Genomic DNA, 21566 nt, shown 5'->3' on the forward strand with positions numbered 1-21566 from the left:
CGCCAGAAGAAGCCGAGGCTCTTCTACTCAAGCTCCGCGCCTCCCTGATCAAAGGCGGCTTTGATCTCAGGCAGTGGGCCAGCAGCGACCCGCAAGTATTGCGTAGCCTCTCCCCCGAGGACAAGGCAGCGAGCAGCGAGACCTGGATGGCGACCATCCCAGGAGAAGCCCAAGAAATGACACTAGGACTAGTCTGGCGCTTCAAAACAGACTCGCTCCATTATAGACACAAACCCCTGACCAAGGAGCAGGGAAGGTCGACGGCAATACCGACCACCAGACGGAGTGTATACAGAACACTCGCCAGACAATATGACCCGTTGGGATGTATTCTACCTTACACCACCAGGGCAAAGATGATTGTAAGAGCGCTATGGGACAAGGACCAGGGCTGGGACGATCCCATACCCGAACACCTTGCATCCACATGGAGAGAGTGGGAGACGGAACTCCGCTCACTCCCAGGTGTTAACATACGCCGCAGCTACTTCCCACCCACAGTGAGGCCAGAGACATGCAAGATGGACCTGCACGTATTCAGCGACGCCTCCGAAGTAGCCTACGGTTCGGTGGCCTACTTGCGTGCCCGAGAGGAGGGAGGAGAAATACATACTGCTTTCATCCTGGCTCGCTCAAGAATAGCCCCACGAAAGCAACAATCTATCCCGCGTCTAGAGCTCTGCGCAGCCCTAGCAGGAGCGCAGCTCGCCACGTTAATCCAACGTGAACTCACCATCCCGGTGCAAAGAACAATCTTGTGGTCAGACTCCACGACAGTACTCACATGGATCCGGTCTGATTCGTGCAGATACAAGGTCTTCGTGGGAGTCAGAGTCACCGAGATTCAAGAGTTAACAGAAGTAGCGAGCTGGAGGTATGTGGACACCAAACACAACCCAGCTAAGGTCATCACCCGGGGAATGTCCCTGGATGACCTCACCCGTCACAACCTCTACAGTGACGGACCAGAGTTTCTCAAGCTCCCAGAAGAAGAGTGGCCTACACCCACCCCACGGGAGGCGAGTAAAGAGGAGGCCGAAAACAAGAAACCTATGTTCTGTGGATTGAACACACTCGTCTCCACAGACCCCGACATAGACGATTGCCTCACCCTACAGAGTGCGCAGCTAAAGACATTTCTGTGGCACCACCCAGAGGTTCAGCCCACGACTGACATTTCAGCAGCTGACTACGAAGAAGCAGAACTTCTTCTACTACAACGAGCCCAGAGAGACTCGTTCCCCGATGAGCTAGACTGTCTACAGGGAGCAAAGCCCGTCCCATCAGACAGCAGACTGCTCCACCTAGCCCCCGAGAGCGACGCCCATAGTCTCATCAGAGTGGGTGGTCGTCTGCGGAGAGCCCCAGACTTACCGGATGACGTCAAGTACCCGATAGTCTTGAACAGCCGACACAAGGTCACAGAGCTGATCATAAAGAAATACGACGAGGATGTGCACCACGCAGGGGCAGAGAGAGTCTTCGCAGAGATCAGACGTCGTTATTGGATACTGCAAGGGAGAGAAGCAGTGCGGCGCTTCCAGCGAACCTGTCTAGACTGTCGTAAGGGGCGAGCCCAGCCCAGTATACCCCGGATGGCTGACCTACGTCCCTGTCGCCTCCGACTCGGCGACAAGCCTTTTCACTCCACCGGTATGGACTGTTTCGGCCCGCTGTATATAAAGAAAGGAAGAGGAACCGAGAAGCGGTGGGGTATTGTATTCAAATGCATGACCACCAGAGCGATACATATCGAACTCCTTCCAACCATGAGCACAGACTCATTCCTTATGGCCTTCCGAAGATTCACATCACGGAAAGGAAAACCGTCTACATTATTGTCTGATCACGGGACAAACTTCAAAGGCGGAGAAAGAGAGCTGAGAGAGAGCTTCCAAGCTATGGGCCCAGAATTTAAGACCCACCTCGCTCCATCCCAGATTGACTTCCAGTTTAATCCCCCGAACGCACCTCACTTCGGTGGAACTTGGGAACGAGAAGTACGTTCTATAAAGACAGCCCTGTACGCCGTGCTTGGGGCCCAGACCGTGGCGGAAGAAGTCTTAATGACAGTCCTCACGGAGATCGAGGGAGTATTGAACTCAAAGCCCCTCGGTTACGTCTCAAGTGATGTAGCAGATGTCGACCCAGTCACCCCCAACACACTCTTGATGGGGCGGCTGGACCCCGCGCTACCCCAGACAATGTACAGGCCTGAAGAAGCGAACGGCCGAAGAATGTGGAGGTACAGTCAAGTATTGGCTGACAAGTTTTGGAACAGCTTCCTACTCCACTACCTACCGTCTCTACAGACCCGCCAGAAATGGGTGAAAGAGAGAGACAATTTGACAGAAGGAACAGTCGTCATGATTATCGACCAGTCACTACCCCGAGCTATGTGGCCGGCTGGCCGCGTAAGCAAAGTGATCACCGGTGCCGATAGAAAGGTCCGAGCAGCTGAAGTGCTCGTCCAAGGGCGGACCTACACCCGACCCGTGGCGAGGCTAATAGAACTGCCAAGGCTCCCCGATACTATCGATGACGACCATGACCCCATGACTTTGTGAACTGACTGACCCTCACAGCGGACATTGAGTAGTGGACAGTGCGGTTAATCTGTCTCTGCTTAGCTAATTAGGTGGGACTAATTAGGGGGCGGCTGTTACGAAGGATCAGATTAAACCGAATATATATATTTATTTATGGATATATATTGAATAGTATTTGTATGTCGTTTGATATCCCTTGTATATTCCTTGTACATATGCACGGAATATCCCTTTAGCCTACTATAGCCCATAATAGTTCATTCTCTTATTGGACAAAGGACCAGGCGCCAGGGGACCAGCCCATGGCGTCAAGTTCAAAGGTACCGACGAGACATGTCCGTACTAGCCCCGGCTCCGCTCAGGGATACGGCTACCGAAATGAGAGTGGCACTATTTGTTCACCGTGCATATAAATATGGCGCAAGTAAATGTAGAAGTCCCTTACCCTTCTTCCCAACTTAGTAACAGAACGTGAAGCCTCACCCACGATACGACGTGCGGTGAAGTATGGCCTGTTTGGCCTTAGAATAGCATTGAGACCTCGTGCGAATTAATAACTGAATTGTCAGAGTTTGGCACTGTACCGTCGAGTGCGACGTATTTCTATCAAGTAATAATAGTCTATCGTGTATGGTGCATCGTGCGGTTAGAGTTCTAAAGTGACCAGCATCTCCAAAGCTTCCTCGTGTTATCTAGAGTCTTATCCAGGTTGGGCCGACCACATGGCGCTTTCATCCGATGAGATCTAGGCGAGGACCGAGGGACATGTACACTGGATTACCTACCCGACGACTGCTGAGCCCTATGCGGCTGTAATATATATTTGCTTTGGTACTGTGATTTGTGGAGCGGATAATCGCCGACGCCTGTGAGTGTTGGATTTACCCCCGAGAGGAGTCAAGTTGAGTCGGCGCTCAGAGAGACTGAGGTCGCCTAGCTTCTTCCTCATTGTGGAGCTACAGCCTACAAGAGAACCAAGGTGTATTCATCTACGGATCAAGAGTCTATTGCACTGTCTTCTGTACTTGAAGTCTCCATAGATATCGTTGACCAGACGGTCTACTACCGACGGCTCTCCTACCCCTCCCTACCGGCTTACAACCGGGAGGACCCCCTCCAGAATATCCCGCTATATCATTAAGTGTACCATAGATATAATTCCCTAAGAGCCAGGTTGTATACTTGCTTCCTGCGTAACCAGAGATTGGACATTCAGTGTTGATTTGCCTACGAGTACTCATTTGCCTTACAAGTGCATTCAAATGATAAATGTAAGATAAATATTCTATGTACCTTTTGCTCCATTAAATATTTGATTATTACCTTTGACTGGAACCGATTTCATTGTGGAAAGTGTTCATCATATTTAGATATCGTGTACTGTATGGCCAGTAGTTAAAGTACATAAAGCGGTAGTGGTTTAATGATACCATACTTATCAATACAGTCAGGGAATTGTACCCCTCAGTTACACTGTGTATCATTGAAAGTCATCCGGGCAGAGCTTTCTAGTATCGTGGATCAAGATCTTCAACCGATTGCATTGAATCGCTTTCGGGACGCCCGATTCATTATGCTGTGGGGGGTTATGGTGTGGGCCAAATGGACATACGATCTAGCAGATGGCAATCAAATAATTGGAATATTCTTTTTGGAGTCTCATCGGCCACAGGTAAGAGCAATTTAACGTCAATTTCAGCTTGGTTGTGCATTGTTTTCATAGCCATCGCCCTGATTAGCGTATGCTGTTGTACTACAATCAATTAATCAGAAACGACCCCCCTCTCCTTTCATGCATGCATGATGGAACATAATATACCGATCATATGCATTTGAATTTATTTATAATTTTTTTTAATTCTCTTTTTCCCCTTTTTTCCGTTTTTCTTCCCTCCCAATGTTAGTCGTTATGCCAATTCCCAATCCCCTTCCTGGTCGTTGCGCACTCTACCCCCTACCATCGGTCTGGGAGGGCGGAGACTATCACATGCTTCCTCCGACACATGTGTACCCAGCCCACCACTTCTTTTCACCTGGCAGCGCGGACTCATACTGAGAGAGTGTAACGTGTGGAAGGTCACACTACCTCTCTTAGATCCTTCCCTCGCTGTGCAGGCGCCCCGACCGAACTGTAGGAGTCGCTGTCCACAACGACCCAGACCCCCCCACCGGCTTCCCTCCCACTGATTCTGCCAATCGAGCCAGTATGATGGCCGGCCAAGCCGGAAGCAACGCTGACAGCTGGATTCTATACCAGTGTCTCTTGCGTTGGTGACAAGCGCCTTGTCCGCTGCGCCACCCAGCCGCCTATGCATTTGCATTTTTTATTGTACCGTGTATAGGGATGAAATGCCAATGGATTAAGTATAATATGAGTCGCGGGCTATTACTAGCCTCCCAGGAATGACCCCAGACCACTCTAAAACCATACTTATATTCACCACGGTATAAAACGAGAATGTATGGATGGAAAAAATATTCCTTTTTCACATCTTGAACGATAGATACTCGATGTCAAATGGGCTATATAGTATTGTATATATAGCTATAATATTTAAATAGTTATAGCCCTGCAAACAAGGTGAACGACTCCCACCGTTTACAGCGGTGGCGGTAGCTACTACAGGATAAGGATAATCCGTGGCGTCCAATGAGTTAAAACACGTACAACTTGATTGACAATGGTTGAAGATCAAGTTTTAAACTCTGCAACAGAGGGGAGAATCTCAAGCTTTAAGGACTGTTGGATTTCATTCCATTAGCTAGAGGGGCATCATAGAAAAATTCAGATTTAAAATGCAAAATGCAGTTCCGGACCAGCCAGTCACTAGAACAGGTTCCATAGGTTCCACAATTCCATTCCAATAATGATGTAGTATAATGAGGTAGCTTACCAATAATGATGTAGTATAATGAGGTAGCTTACCAATAATGATGTAGTATAATGAGGTAGCTTACCAGTAATGATGTAGTATAAGGAGGTAGCTTACCAATAATGATGTAGTATAATGAGGTAGCTTAACAATAATGATGTAGTATAACATTTACATTACATTTACATTTAGTTATTTAGCTGACGCTTTTATCCAAAGCGACTTACAAGTTCTGTACGACAAGCCATCGGGAAGGGCACAACTCTATCAGCTGAGCAACAATGTTCATCAAAGTGTTGAGTGCTACAGTGTAGGTTAGTTTATTAGGACAAGTGCATGACAGTATGGTTAGTTAGGGTTAGATTATTTTTTTTTTAATAAAAAAAAAAAAAAAAAAAATCAGATAATGGTTGAAGAAGTGCGTCTTTAGTCGACGGCGAAAGATTGGACGTGATTCGGCTGTCCTAACTGGGGTGGGTAGCAGCGTTTCCGTTAGCCGGTAATTACCGGTTTTTGACCGGCAAAATCTGTTGAAGTCCGACATATTTAATCTCTCCGGTCATAATGTCCGGTGAAAATAATTCCCTCTAAACACAATTAGATTATTTGAATTGTATTAAAATAGGCTAAAATTAAATAGCCTATGCGATGAACGAAACAAACAATCATTAAGCAGCCGGTCTAATAATGACATTGTCTTGTCAGCGCGAGCTGGCTGCTGATATATTTGCGAGAAGCATCCATCTGCCGGCCGGCAGGGTGCAGTACTCCAATTCAGCCATTGGCAATTCAGCTGTTGGGTGGGGGCGCTGCTGAGCGGTTTCCAGACCGGACCTAAAAACACTGCTGCTCCATGCTTCACGTAAATATATCAGCAGCCAGCTCGCGCTGACAACAGAATGTCATTATTAGACCGGCTGCTTGGTGAAGCAACGATGAAACAAATGATTGTTTCGTTCATTCCATAGGCTATTTAATTTTAGCCTATTTTAATACAATTCAAATAATCAAATTGTGTTTAGAGGGAATTATTTTCACCGGACATTATGACCAGCACCAAGTCGTTGGGAGGTGGAGATATAAATCACGCAAACCCACGATAATGTTCAGTTCTTCGCTTGATATAATTAATATAAATGTCCAATATAACGGAATTCGTTAGCTCATAAAAATGTGATTATAACAGACTGCTGTTTATTAAGGTCGGGCAGACTGCCCACCGACACCTCAAGTCGGCAGCAGCACGAAGTCTCGAGGGACTTATTTTATTTGGAATATATTAATGACTGTATATACGCAAAAGTAGCCTAGTTTTAAGTTAAAATATTATAAATGCCTTGATGATGTCATTCTTTATATAGGCATATCAATTGTTTTTAAGCTCAATAAACTCTGACCGGAATTTATCCCATTTGTCCGGTAGATTGAAATCTACCGGACACTCAGACCTGCAAAAAAAAATTCTAACGGAAACCCTGGTGGGTAGTTCATTCCACCATTGTGGGGCAAGGACTGAGAATAGGCGACTTCTCTTTGATGACCCTCCCGGAGCTTGGATAGGAGTAGGTCTGAGGCGGCCAGAAGATGCAGAGCGTAGGGGTCTTAGGGTGTGTAGTTAGAGACCATTGACCGGAGGTAGGCGGGAGCGGTTCCCTTTGCCGCATGGTATGCTAGGTCGAGGGCCTTGAAGCGGATTCGTGCAGCAATGGGGAGCCAGTGCAGGTCCCTAAGAAGTGGGGTGACATGGGCCGACTTCGGTAGGTTTGAGATCAGGCGGGCCGCTGCGTTCTGAATGAGTTGAAGAGGCTTAGTGGCAGTGGCCGGGAGGCCAGCGAGCAGTGCGTTGCAGTAGTCGAGGCGGGAGATGACTGTTGATTGGACGAGGAGTTGGGTGGCTTCTTTTGTCAGGAAGGGGCGGATCCTTCTGACGTTGCTCAGGAGGAATCGGCAGGTTCTGGTTGTCGCTGCGATGTGAGCAGAGAAGTTCAACTGGTCGTCGAGGACAACACCAAGGTTCTTGGCGGTCGGGGACGCAGTCACAGCTGCATTCTCGACTGTGATTGAAAGGTCGGTTAGGGGGGAGGATTTGGCCGGCAGGTGGAGCAATTCTGTTTTGCTTAGGTTCAGTTTGAGGTGGTTGGTCGTCATCCAGGCGGAGATGTTGGACAGACAGGCCGAGATCCGCTCAAAGACGTGGATATCTGAGGGAGGGAAGGAGAGGAAGAGTTGAGTATCGTCTGCATAACAATGGTAGGAGAAGCCATGAGACGTGATAATGTTACCCAGTGATTTAGTGTAGAGGGAGAAGAGAAGGGGTCCTAAAACCGAGCCCTGGGGGACACCCGTCCGCAGGGGGCGGGTGGCCGACAGGGTCCCTCTCCATGACACTTGGTAGGAGCGGTCATTGAGGTATGATGACAGCCATGTCAGCGCAGAGCCAGCCACTCCCATTCCTGTGAGGGCCGCAAGGAGGATCTGGTGGTTGACTGTGTCGAAGGCTGCAGATAGATCTAGGAGAATCAGGACAGAGGAGAGGCCTTTCGCTTTTGCTAAGTGAAGTGCCTCTGTGACCACAATGAGGGCTGTCTCTGTGGAGTGACCAGTCCTGAAGCCTGACTGATTAGGGTCTAGGAGGTCATTCTGTAAGAGATAAGCAGTAAGTTGGTTGGATACAGCACGTTCAAGTGTTTTAGAAAGGAAGGAGAGAAGAGAGACAAGACGGTAGTTGCCTATGACGGTAGGGTTCAGGGTTGGTTTTTTTATGAGCGGCGTGACTCTGGCTTGTTTTAGGGAGGTGGGGACCACCCCCGAGTTGAGTGAGGAGTTGATGGTTGCCGTTAGGAATGGGAGGATGTCTGGTGCTATGAGTGGGGAGGGTAGCTGGTCCAGCTGGCAAGTAGTCGGACGGTTCGACGTTACCAGTGTCAGGGTCTCTGCTTCTGTAATGGGAGAGAAAGATGACAGAGTGAAGGATGAGGTTCTCGATTCAGCATTTGGAATGGGTGGGGGTTGGGAGAAGGAGCTGCGGATGTTCTCCACTTTTTCCTCAAAGAAGATCGCAAAGTCTTCGGCAGAGAAAGATGAGGGAGGGGGGGGGGGAGTGAGGAGGGAGGACATGGTAGCATGCAGTTTGCGAAGATTCTTGGCAGAGGCCTCGATCCTATGGTGGAAGAAAGAAGCTTTGGCATTAGTGATGGTTTTGGAGAATGTTAACAAGAGGTTGTGATATGTGTCGATGTCAGCAGTGAGGCGTGACTTTCTATACTTCCTTTCAGCTGCTCTCAGGACCTGTCTTTGTTCTCTCACTGGATCTGTCAGCCATGGGCTGGGTGGGGAACGGTGGGCAGGTTTCTCAACGAGGGGACAGAGCTTGTTGAAGGAGGTTGCAAGGTCTGAAAGGAGGGTGGAGGTTGCCATCTCTGTGGAGAGAGCAGAGAAGGTGTCACTCAAAGGTAGAGCGGATAGTATGTCAGAGGAGAGAGTGGAGGGGGATAGGGAGGGCAGGTTGCGTCTGAGTGAGACTGTTTGAGTTGGGGTGAAGACCTTTCGGTTAAGCATGAGAGTTAGTGAGAAGGATATGAAGGAATGGTCAGATACATGTAGGGGAGTTACCATGGTGTTAATGATGCTGGAGTTACGGGAAAATATGAGATCCAAGGAGTTGCCTGCTTTGTGGGTGGGAGGCATGGCAGTGGGAGTCAGGTCAAACGATTGTAGGAGGGAGACTACTATGACTGACTGAGATGAGTCAGGCAGGTTGAAGTCGCCCAATAGAAGGAGAGGGGTACCATCTTCCGGTAAGGAGCTTAGAAGCATGTCCAGCTCATCTGTGAAGTGATCGAGTGGACCTGGAAGGCGGTAGAGTGTAACAATGGTGAGATTGAAAGGATTAGAGACAGATATTGCATGATATTCGAGGGAGGAGTGACAGTTCTGGGAGTTGTGTTAGGTTTGTAGCCCATGAAGGAGATGTCATGAGGGCAGTGCCTCCACCCCGTCTGGAGGGTCGAGGTGTGTGAGTGAAGTTATAGTTTGTAGATAATGCTGCAGGTGTTGATGAGTTATTGGGGGTTATCCAGGTCTCAGTTAGAGCCAGGAGCTGCAGATTTAGACTATGGGCGTAGGCAGTAATGAAGTCAGCTTTCTTGGCTGCTAATTGACAATTCCATAAGCCTCCCCGTACTGTGACAGGTGTATTAGTGGCTGTAGGAGGGTAGGAGAGATTAGCCGGGTTGCTAGCAAACTGCCGTGGGTGGGTTGAATCTGTTCTAGAGGAGCAGATTGTGGATATAGGTATGAGACACATTGTCTTGTCAAGAGTGGCAGGGAGGAAGTAGAGAAATAGCAGAGTGGGAGGGAGATATAGGATTATGGTGTACTTAGCACTGGGTGGATCGGTGGATCCCTCGGCGGAGAACTCCAGGAAAACTCCTCCTCTTTGTCCCTCTTCGTTTCTCAACGCTTCGCTGGCGCTAAGCCAGCAAGCCTTTAAATCTCTATCACTAATTAGTGCTGTCTTAACATCTGGCCCTTAATGGGGGCACTTAACAAAACAAAATGGCCGTTTTAAACACGCCCCTTTAATCAAGTCAGCTGGTTCCTCACTTTTAAGATTTACTAATAAACTTAAAATGGCTTACCCTAGTTTTCAGTATAAAGGAATGTTTCTCAGTGAGTGTGTCCTGTCCTTCCTTAACAGAGCTCAGTACAGAGTGATTTCAACACAGTCTGGACTTATGCTTTTAAACAGGGCAGGCTCTTAATGGCTCACTTAGCAAATCAGTTGCTGCTAGTAAATAGGAAACAGCCCCTTAATGGGGGCACTTAACTAAACAAAATGGCAGTTTTAAACACGCCCCTTTAATCAAGTCAGCTGGTTCCTCACTTTTAAGATTCACTAATAAACTATAATGAGGTAGCTTACCAATAATGATGTAGTATAATGAGGTAGCTTACCAATAATGATGTAGTATAAGGAGGTAGCTTACCAATAATGATGTAGTATAAGGAGGTAGCTTACCAATAATGATGTAGTATAAGGAGGTAGCTTACCAATAATGATGTAGTATAATGAGGTAGCTTACCAATAATGATGTAGTATAAGGAGGTAGCTTACCAATAATAATGTAGTATAAGGAGGTAGCTTACCAATAATGATGCAGTATAATGAGGTAGCTTACCAATAATAATGTAGTATAAGGAGGTAGCTTACCAATAATGATGCAGTATAATGAGGTAGCTTACCAATAATGATGTAGTATAAGGAGGTAGCTTACCAATAATGATGCAGTATAATGAGGTAGCTTACCAATAATGATGTGGTATAAGGAGGTAGCTTACCAATAATGATGTAGTATAAGGAGGTAGCTTACCAATAATGATGTAGTATAAGGAGGTAGCTTACCAATAATGATGTAGTATAAGGAGGTAGCTTACCAATAATGATGCAGTATAATGAGGTAGCTTACCAATAAGGGCCTTTAAAATGAACAGATACCAGTGTTTGTTGCGCCTCTCCATCAGTGAGGACCAACCAACCTTCTCATAAAAGACACAGTGATGAGTGTCGTATCTATAGTGTTGAATCTGAGGGCAGAGTGATATACAGAGTCCAGGATTTAAGGGTTGAGGCCGCAGCAGGCCTATAAATTACATCACTATAGTCCAGGACTGATAAGGAAACTGCTTGGACAACTCTCTTCCTGCTAATCAAAGGAATGGGTGTAATGTCTTTGTCAGCACGCCGGCTGCTGCGTTCTGTACACGATAACTGACCAAGTGCTTTTCTTGGCAGAGCAGACAGGAGAGCGTTACAGTAGAAGGAGCACGTCCAGTGTTAGACTCAGACTCCCAAGATGCAACACTGAACGGCACAGAAAGTCGTTCATACCAACAGCCATCAGACTATATAACGCCTCACTGTGCCTCACTGCCTCACTGAGCACAGAGTAACAGTATAAACTCCTGCATATCTTCATGGACATTTTACACTTTACATAATTTTTAACATTTTTACTGTATATTACTGTATATTTTTGGCTGTATATTTTAGAATGTATATACATATTTTAGAATGTATATCCTTGACTGTATTTTTATTAGGGATGCTCGATATTGGCTTTTTAACCGATACCGATATACCGATATTGTCCAACTCTTAATTTCCGATACCGATATCAACCGATATCAACCGATACCGATATATGCAGGGTTTCCCCCCCCCCCAAAAAACGGAATAATTTCAGGTAATTAACATTACATATCTCTTGTTGTGGAATTAACACAACATTATGCATACTTTTGACAATAAATAAAATCAGAATTTGTTCTTACTTGCTTGCCTGGGTAAATAAAGGTTATAGAAATGTAAAAAAAAAAAAAAAAAAAAAAAATTGAAAACCGATACCGATATTTGCCGATATCAAATTTTAATGCCGATATCGGCCGATAATATCGGTAGGCCGATAATATCGGACATCCCTAATTTTTATTCTTATTCTAATTTAAAATGTTTGACTACCTAAATGTTTATTGTGAGCGATCTGTAGTGCTGAATTTCCCTCTGGATTAATAAAGTACTTCTATTCTATTCTATTCTATTCTATCTAATCGAGCCTGCCAGAAATAGAACCATGAATATGAATACTCTGTAGTAAACCGTTCTATTGTATTGTTGTTTATTGTCATAATTGTTACGGGTAGGGTAGGTGTGTCGGACCCAGGTGCAGTGCAGAACGGATACGACGAGGCAGGTGTTGATTTTCCAACAAAGGGATACTCCTGTATTTAGAGCCGGCAAAAAGGAAACACGCAGACAAAGGCGTATAAACAAAAGGGGAGATACACTGTCTCCAAAACACGTCAGAGCACATAACAACAAACTCTAATACACGATGAATGGGGAAAGCAAAGGGGAGAAAGCCATGTCTCCAAAACACATAATGAAAGAAAACATGACACGGGCGACGGTGTTACAAAGGCACACACTAAACATATACACTTGATAAGGCAACGACATGGCAATCAATATACATGGCAAACAAACGTATTCTCCATGGCAGGAGAGATAAGCATTACTCACAACGGTGTACTCACGGGTAGAGTTGTTCCGATACCGATACTAGTATCGGAAATGCCGCCGATACTGCCTAAAATGCTAGTATCGGTATCGGCGAGTACACGTAAATTCTAGCCTCCGATCCCATGATGTAATTTATCTCCTGCCGAGTCCTGCGGAGAGTGAGGATTATAAAATGAACATGTTTTAAAGTGTGATGCTGTGTCATTTTAACAGCAGATACACTTTCTTAAATTCCATTGTCCCCGACAGTGCGGTGTGACGGGGAGCTCGGACGGGAATCGGGATGTGTTTGGCTGGTGTTATGATAGCATTAGCTGGAAAGATAGCTAGTTGGAACAACATCCGCTTTTAACGTTACATCAAATCAGATGATCGCCTGTCCTTTCTCCAGGACCTAACACTGTCCGTGACCGTCTATCAACAATAATGCACCCACGGTGAATTGTATTTAAGTTAAGTAGCTACGGACTAGCGTTAGCTGACTATTACTAACGTTATCTTAATGTCGATGCGGGAAGGCGAGCTAGGTCAGTTAGCTTAGCTTGATAACGTTACCGTGTCTAAAGTTGGTGCTATTCACATAATCCAGCAATAATGGCTGCAGACCTGCAAGCAAAGTACAGCAAGTGCCAAAGGATAAGAGTCTGAGGCGGAGTTTCAAAAGAGAATGTTGAATATTTATTTTGCATCAAAAATCACAACATGAACGTTCTATCTGCCACTAGCTTACAGACTGAATAGGGTATATCTGCAGAGCCACTGAGTAGCGAGTGCAACACCGTTTAATGTCCGTGTGGATCATTGGAGTAGGGTATATCTGCAGTGCTGCAGCCATACTCATTGATTAATGATACTAATACAAATCTATACAATCACCTGTTGTTGAATAAATACCATACGTTCTAGTTATTACTAAAAAACAGTATAACAGTATCTAAAAAAAAAAAAAAAAAAAAAGTATAATTTATATAATTTTTTTTTTTATTTTTTTTTTATGCACTGGTATCGGATAAATATCGGTATCGGCCGATACCCAAAGCTTAGGTATCGGAATCGGATCGTAAAGGGAAAAATGGTATCGGAACATCTCTACTCACGGGTAGGTTCAGTGATTAACTGAATAGTAACCAGGAAGAGCATACGAAGCCAACCTAAGCTGTAAAGGAATGTGAATCACTACCCACTTTCAAAAACACTCTCAAAAAACACCTAAGGGAGACTGCAACTCGAAACTGGCCCCTGTAAATGTCCGAACACAACCCCCTCCAATGTACAGTAAATTACCAAGTATGGTCTTGTCAATAATCCAATGTACTGTTTTGTTTGTACAGTTGTACAGTGTCGCCCACCCACCCCTCCTACCCAACCCCCCCCCCCCCCCCCACTCCTACCCAACCCCCCCCCCCCCCCCCCCCCACCCAACCACCTCCAATGTACAGTCCCCCCCCACCCCCACCTACCCAATCCAATGTACAGTTTCTACGTCAAATGTATATACTTTTTTTTTCTGGACTCTTTTTGTATCACAAACAGTACTGTAATTGCAAATCTGGTATGTCATAAATGTATAGATGTAGCAGTTCTGTCTATCTGTATGTCATGTATGTCATATATGTTACGATGAATTGAAAATGGGGGACCCTGATGTAAACAAGACGAAAGTCTTTCTCTGGTCTGCATCCCCTTAACAATTGTATGTATTGAGCTGTACTGTACTGTACCCATTCTGCAATCTGTTAATAAAGTTTTCAATCAATCAATCAATCAAGCACACCAGGTACCAATGAATGCAATCAGGACAGATAGACAGGTTAATTACCATCAGGTAACACTAGGGCTTTTGCTCACTGTTACACATAACGGTGGTTCCGTTCAACCGGGGGTTTCCCTCCCCATGTGTGTGAATCCAAAGTCAATGAGAGCCTTTTCTTTTTTTTATCCACTTTTTCTCCCCATTTTTCTATTTTTCTCCCATCCCAATTTCGTATTATCCAATTCTTCCCTCCCCTGTCTTGAACGTCGCTAGACTATGCCTCCCACTGGTCGGCTGTAGTGAGGACAGAAGCCTTGCATCACGTGTCCCCTCCGGGACACGAGGAGGCAGCCTGTCGCATCTTTTCACAGCAGCAGCTCGAACTCTCAGTGGCGAGGAGTAACGTGTGGGAGGCTCACGCTGCCCCCGCTACTTCCTGCTTCCGCCGCACGACGTCACCAAACCTACCTGTAGGAGTCGCTGTCCACAACGTCAAATCCCCACCCACCGGCTTTCCCACCCTCTATCACTTGCCAATTGTGTTAGTATGAACGACCGGCCAGCCAGTAGCAACTCCAAGAGCTGGGCTCGAACCCAGCATCTCCTGCGTTAGTGGCGAGCGCCTTGCCCACTGCGCCAATCAGCCGCCCCAATGAGAGCCTCTTCAAACGAACACCTGACACCAGGTCTGGTCAGTGGTTCTGGGTCATCAGTAGGTCTGAGCGAGCGGTGTGGACAAAATATCTAATTGCGATTATTTGACAGATCATTTGACTGATGTGTGCGATATGATTCACAATATTAGAGGGAATGATTTTTGCACAATTATTCATGGTCTTCCGAAAAACATCCAAATGATCATGATGATGATTTTTGCTGGGATTTGTAGAAAACAAAAAATATTTTTGTATTCTGTAGAGTGTGATTTTGTAGGTCGTAACATCTCAGCAGCACCATTAACTCTTAATTATAACTTAATAACTCAATACCTGCCATATTGCGATTTCAATAACATTGGGATCAATTGATCTATCTCAAACCCCGCCCTCTTTTCTTGATCCTCCAATCACAACTGTCACGATCCCCACTTAGTTTGTCCGTGGGAAAAGTGACAGATGCGATTGGAGGACAGAGAAAAGGGCCGGGGCTTGATATAGGTTCAGCCCTGCAGTCATTGTTGAGTGACTCACCTGGTCTGGCGGAGCGGGATGGGGAGCGAGATGCAGAGGAAAGGATCGAAGGTGTTGCTCTGTTTCATACAGTGAGGACACGTCAAGGAGGACCTGAGGACACAGACAGCACCAGACATTAGGCTCCATGACGCCAAGACTCCCACTCTGCTAGTCACTAGGGGTGGGAATCACCAGAGGCCTCACGATACGATATTATCACGATACTTAAGTCACGATACGATAGTATTGCGGTTCAAAATATATAGTGAGTGGTGAGTATTGCGATATTAATATTGCGATGTATTGCGATTTATTACCTTTTTTCAACTGCAAAGTAAAACTTTGTCGACATCTAATAAAATAAAGTTTTCAGTCTGTTCATCTCACATCAATCATTTTTATTGCAGCAAATGGGATTTTCTCAAGCAGACAGATGTCAACACTGTAATCTGTGTTGCATGTACCTGACAAACTGAACTGTTTGTATTACAGTCATATTTCAATTTAACTGAATGCACACGTGTGCGCGTGTGTGTGCGCTACTGTACTATTACAGGTATTGAAATGAACAATGCAACTTCCTTATACAAAAAAATATATACTTAAAAATTAAATAAAAATTTATAAATAAATAATAAAATCTCGATACTTGGCGTCCTTGTTTCGATACAGTATCGCCACGCAAAGTATCGCGATACTACTACGTATCGATATTTTCCTCCACCACTACTAGTCACACTGCTGGCCAGTATGTCTTAGTACTACCAAGATTCAAGTTTCATGTTTTGTTTTATTTCTCAGATATAAGGTACATGTACATTACAGTGAAATGCTTGGTTCTGTAGGAGCCTCCTGAGATTGTGCTTCATACAGTAAAAAGGTAAAAGACCAAACACTATACAAAATATACAAAACAAAACAAAACATTTACAAAAATGCTAAAATGAGGTAGAACTTTGTAAGAATAAATAGATAAAATATGGTGTAACGTTTAAAAGTGTTTAAAGTGTTAAAGTTAGTGTGTGGCAGTGCATGTGGATGTTGAATGAATGTAGAATGGATGAATTATGTTACATTGCCAGCTGCCGACACACCACAAACCGCCCGGGCCGGTCCTTTATACCGGCAGCCATCTCCACTGACACATGCCTTCTCTACTTGAACGACCACATCAAACAAGAGGTGGACGCGGGCAAATACTGCGGCATGGTCATGCTGGACCTACAAAAGGCCTTCGACACTGTCAATCACACCATTCTGATTGACAAGCTAAAAGCAATTGGTTTTGATAGTTTATCAGTGAGCTGGATACAATCCTACCTGGAGGGGAGGGAACAGATGGTGGAAGTAAACGGTACCCTATCCCCCCCCCTCACAGTGAGCTGTGGTGTTCCACAAGGAAGCATACTAGGACCGCTACTATTCCTAATTTATGCAAATGACATGTCGTCAGCTTGTGACTGCAACTTGTTCCTGTTTGCGGACGACTCAGCCCTGCTGGTCTCTGACAAGAACAAGTTACAGGTTGAAAGAGCCCTCAGCTCGGAACTAGGCAAAATCTGCATATGGCTCGCCGACAACAAACTATCATTACACATGGGCAAAACAGAGTCCATTCTCTTTGGTTCAAATAACAAACTCAGCAAGACCGACGGCTTCTCGGTTACAGTGGGTGACAATATTATCACAAGGAAAGATGAAATTACCTACCTGGGTTCCATCCTAGAGGCTAATCTTTCCTGTGACAAAATGGCATCCAATGTAATAAAAAAAGTCAACCAACGAACGCGATTCTTGTACCGGATCTCCTCTCTGGTAAACAAGAATACCCTGAAGACTCTAGCAGGAGCACTCATTCAAGGGTACTATGACTATGCTTGCACCTCATGGTACCAAAGCACCTCAAAGGCACTAAAAAACAAATTACAAACATCTCAAAACAAGCTAGTCAGACTACTACTTGACCTGACTCCTAGAACCCACCTCACCCCTGCCCACTTTGACAACCTAGGATGGCTTAGAGTAGACGACAGAGTACAGCAACTTGCAATGGGCCTGGTCTACAAGATACACTACGCGACCAAGGTACCCATGTACATGTCAAAATACTTCCCAAAGGTCAGTGAATACCACGATCACAACACCAGAGGGAGCTCCACAAATCATGTAAAACCCAGATTCGGCTCAAACAAGGGACTAAACACGTTTCGCAATTATGCCACATCAATGTGGAACGCCCTACCTAAAGCTGTAAAGGAATGTGAATCACTACCCACTTTCAAAAACACTCTCAAAAAACACCTACGTGAGACTGCAATTCGAAACTGGCCCCTACAAATGTCCTAACCTAGTTGTACAGTAAATGACCAAGTAAGGCTTTGTCAATATTCCAATGTACAGTGTAAAATGTGTGTGTGTCCCCTACCCAACCCCCCCCCCCCCCCCCCCCACCTCCAATGTACAGCCCTCACCCAACCCACCCAACCCCACCCAACCAACCTCCTCCAATGTACAGTTTCTAAGCCAAATGTATATACACTCCTTTTCTGGACACTTTTGTACCACAAACAGTACTGTATTTGCAAATCTGGTATGTCATAAATGTATAGATGTAGCAGTACTGTCTATCTGTATGTCATGTATGTCATATATGTTATGATGAATTGAAAATGGGGGACCCTGATGTAAACAAGACGAAAGTCTTTCTCTGGTCTGCATCCCCTTAACTATTGTATGTATTGAGCCGTACTGTACTGTACCCATTCTGCAATCTGTTAATAAACTTTTCAATCAATCAATCAATCAATCAATCAATCAATCAATCAATCAGGCTCTACAACAAAGGGCCCGGGCGGCCGGCTCTGCTGCCAGAACTATCACTGTCAGAACTCGGGACTTGTATTTGTACTTTTTAATATTATATTGTAGTTGTATTTATATTTGATATTGTATCTATAGTGTATATAGATACTGGGCTGTATAGGAATGTGAAGCTCTGTATCCCCCCCCCCATGTACCCCCCCCCCCCAAGGGGATTAATAGAGGATCATCTTATCTTGTCTAATATCATTTAGTCCACATTGAGCATCCTGATGGTCTGGCGATAGAAGCTCCTTTTGAAAGTCTCTCTGTGCTGGCCAGAGTGTCTTTATACCTGTATCACTGTACATATTAATACTACAACTCATATACATCTGATTAGCACTGTTACTCAGTAGTACTCATTTATATATGTTATACCCAGTTTAACCACCTGTACACATTGTATATTACTGTTGCACTTTACTGTTACATTTGCACTCTGGCTGGATGCCAAACCTCTTTTCGTTGTATACCGTACTTGTGCTGTACTATGATGACAATACATTTGAATCTAATTTAATATTGAACATGTGATTTCTGCATATACCACGTTCTTATATCTCTCTCCTCTCAAGTCAGGAATGAGGACGAAGATGGATCGCTCCCTACCCCTGTATAGAGCCCCTTGATTAGGCTGCGAGAATGAATCGATGAGTGATGTAAGAGAAAGAGAGAGAGGGGGGGGGGGGGGGGGGGGGGTAGTCGGGGGAAAACCCCCTGGGGTGACGGATTCCTATAAATCGGGAAGCAGCGCCGGCGGTTTCCAGCTTGTTGCGTCACTCCCCCGGCGCCGCTCACCATCTCTGCGCCGCCATAATAATAACGGGGACCCGAGCGCGGAGAATAAGAGGAGGCTCTCTCTCTCCTCCTCCAGAGAGCTGGCCCTGCTCCTCCGCTCCCCTCGGGATCCCCAAACACACGGGTTCTGAACGGGCCAGCGGCATTAACCCTGTTCACTGCCACACTACCAAAACGGTTAACCCTTTTCACGGCGACAATACAGAATGTTAACCCTTTCACTGCCACACAACAAAGGGTTACACCTTTCACTACCACACTACAGAAGGTTAACCTTTCACTACCACACTACAGAAGGTTAACCTTTCACTACCACACTACAGAAGGTTAACCTTTCACTACCACACTACAGAATGTTAACCCTTTCACTACCACACTACAGAAGGTTAACCTTTCACTACCACACTACAGAAGGTTAACCCTTTCACTACCACACTACAGAAGGTTAACCTTTAACTACCACACTACAGAAGGTTAACCTTTCACTACCACACTACAGAAGGGTAACCTTTTACTACCACACTACAGAAGGTTAACCCTTTCACTACCACACTACAGAAGGTTAACCTTTCACTACCACACTACAGAAGGGTAACCTTTTACTACCACACTACAGAAGGTTAACCCTTTCACTACCACACTACAGAAGGTTAACCTTTCACTACCACACTGCAGAAGGTTAACCTTTCACTACCACACTACAGAAGGTTAACCTTTCACTACCACACTACAGACGGTTAACCCTTTCACTACCACACTACAGAAGGTTAACCCTTTCACTACCACACTACAGAAGGTTAAACCTTTCACTACCACACTACAGAAGGTTAACCCTTTCACTACCACACTACAGACGGTTAACCTTTCACTACCACACTACAGAAGGTTAACCCTTTCACTACCACACTACAGAAGGTTAACCTTTCACTACCACACTACAGAAGGTTAACCTTTCACTACCACACTACAGACGGTTAACCCTTTCACTACCACACTACAGAAGGTTAACCCTTTCACTACCACACTACAGCAGGTTAAACCTTTCACTACCACACTACAGAAGGTTAACCCTTTCACTACCACACTACAGAAGGTTAACCTTTCACTACCACACTACAGATGGTTAACCCTTTCACTACCACACTACAGAAGGTTAACCCTTTCACTACCACACTACAGAAGGTTAAACCTTTCACTACCACACTACAGAAGGTTAACCTTTCACTACCACACTACAGACGGTTAACCCTTTCACTACCACACTACAGAAGGTTAACCCTTTCACTACCACACTACAGAAGGTTAAACCTTTCACTACCACACTACACAAGGTTAACCTTTCACTACCACACTACAGAAGGGTAACCTTTTACTACCACACTACAGGAGGTTAACCCTTTCACTACCACACTACAGAAGGTTAACCTTTCACTACCACACTGCAGAAGGTTAACCTTTCACTACCACACTACAGAAGGTTAACCTTTCACTACCACACTACAGACGGTTAAACCTTTCACTACCACACTACAGAAGGTTAAACCTTTCACTACCACACTACAGAAGGTTAACCCTTTCACTACCACACTACAGAAGGTTAACCTTTCACTACCACACTACAGAAGGTTAACCTTTCACTACCACACTACAGACGGTTAACCCTTTCACTACCACACTACAGAAGGTTAACCCTTTCACTACGACACTACAGAAGGTTAACCTTTCACTACCACACTACAGAAGGTTAACCCTTTCACTACCACACTACAGAAGGTTAACCTTTCACTACCACACTACAGATGGTTAACCCTTTCACTACCACACTACAGAAGGTTAACCCTTTCACTACCACACTACAGAAGGTTAAACCTTTCACTAGCACACTACAGAAGGTTAAACCTTTCACTACCACACTACAGAAGGTTAACCCTTTCACTACCACACTACAGAAGGTTAACCCTTTACTATCACGGTGATAGTAAAGGGTTAACCTTCTGTAGTGTGGTAGTGAAAGGGTTAACGGTACAGCAGGCCATCTTCCACCCCGCTGGATTTCCATTTCTGTCTTCTGTAAGGCGGCCGCTCGAGCCCATGATTGCGCTTGTTCCGACAAGTCCCCCTTCATGTTTACGGGAGGAAGTTCATTATTCCGGAGAAGCGCTGCGGCTAATTGTTTGAACAAGGACTCAGAGAGCGTTTCCCCGGAAGCCCCAGAGATTGGCTTTGTGCACCGGACCACAGACGATCTGCACCGTTACTCTGGAGCGGCCTGCGCGACATGCTTCCTTTCAGCACTTTCCACTGTTTTCTTAATTATTCTTTCTTCTTCTCGCTTTTGATACGTAACTTTACCGCCACGACGCACGGTTTCTCAGTAGCGGCGCTCTTCAGCGTGAACTGAACCGAATGAAATAGAGTTCTAACAGTAGACAGTAGAGTTCTAACAGACAGTAGAGTTCTAACAGTAGACAGTAGAGT

The 21566-nt window shown here is 45.3% G+C and overlaps 1 protein-coding gene across 1 annotated transcript in view; it reads right to left on the reverse strand.

The window, feature by feature from the left end:
• usp43b (ubiquitin specific peptidase 43b) overlaps positions 1–21566 on the reverse strand; it is a gene marked incomplete at both ends in the record, with an annotated part of 399792 nt that overhangs the window by 186739 nt on the left and 191487 nt on the right. The window contains 1 exon segment of the mRNA XM_084329270.1: positions 15447–15539. Within this exon segment, the coding sequence (XP_084185396.1) occupies positions 15447–15539 (93 nt within the window).

The sequence above is a fragment of the Notolepis coatsorum genome (genome assembly GCF_963971535.1).
Source record: "Notolepis coatsorum genome assembly, chromosome: 14".
NCBI classification, from domain to species: Eukaryota; Metazoa; Chordata; class Actinopteri; order Aulopiformes; family Paralepididae; genus Notolepis; species Notolepis coatsorum.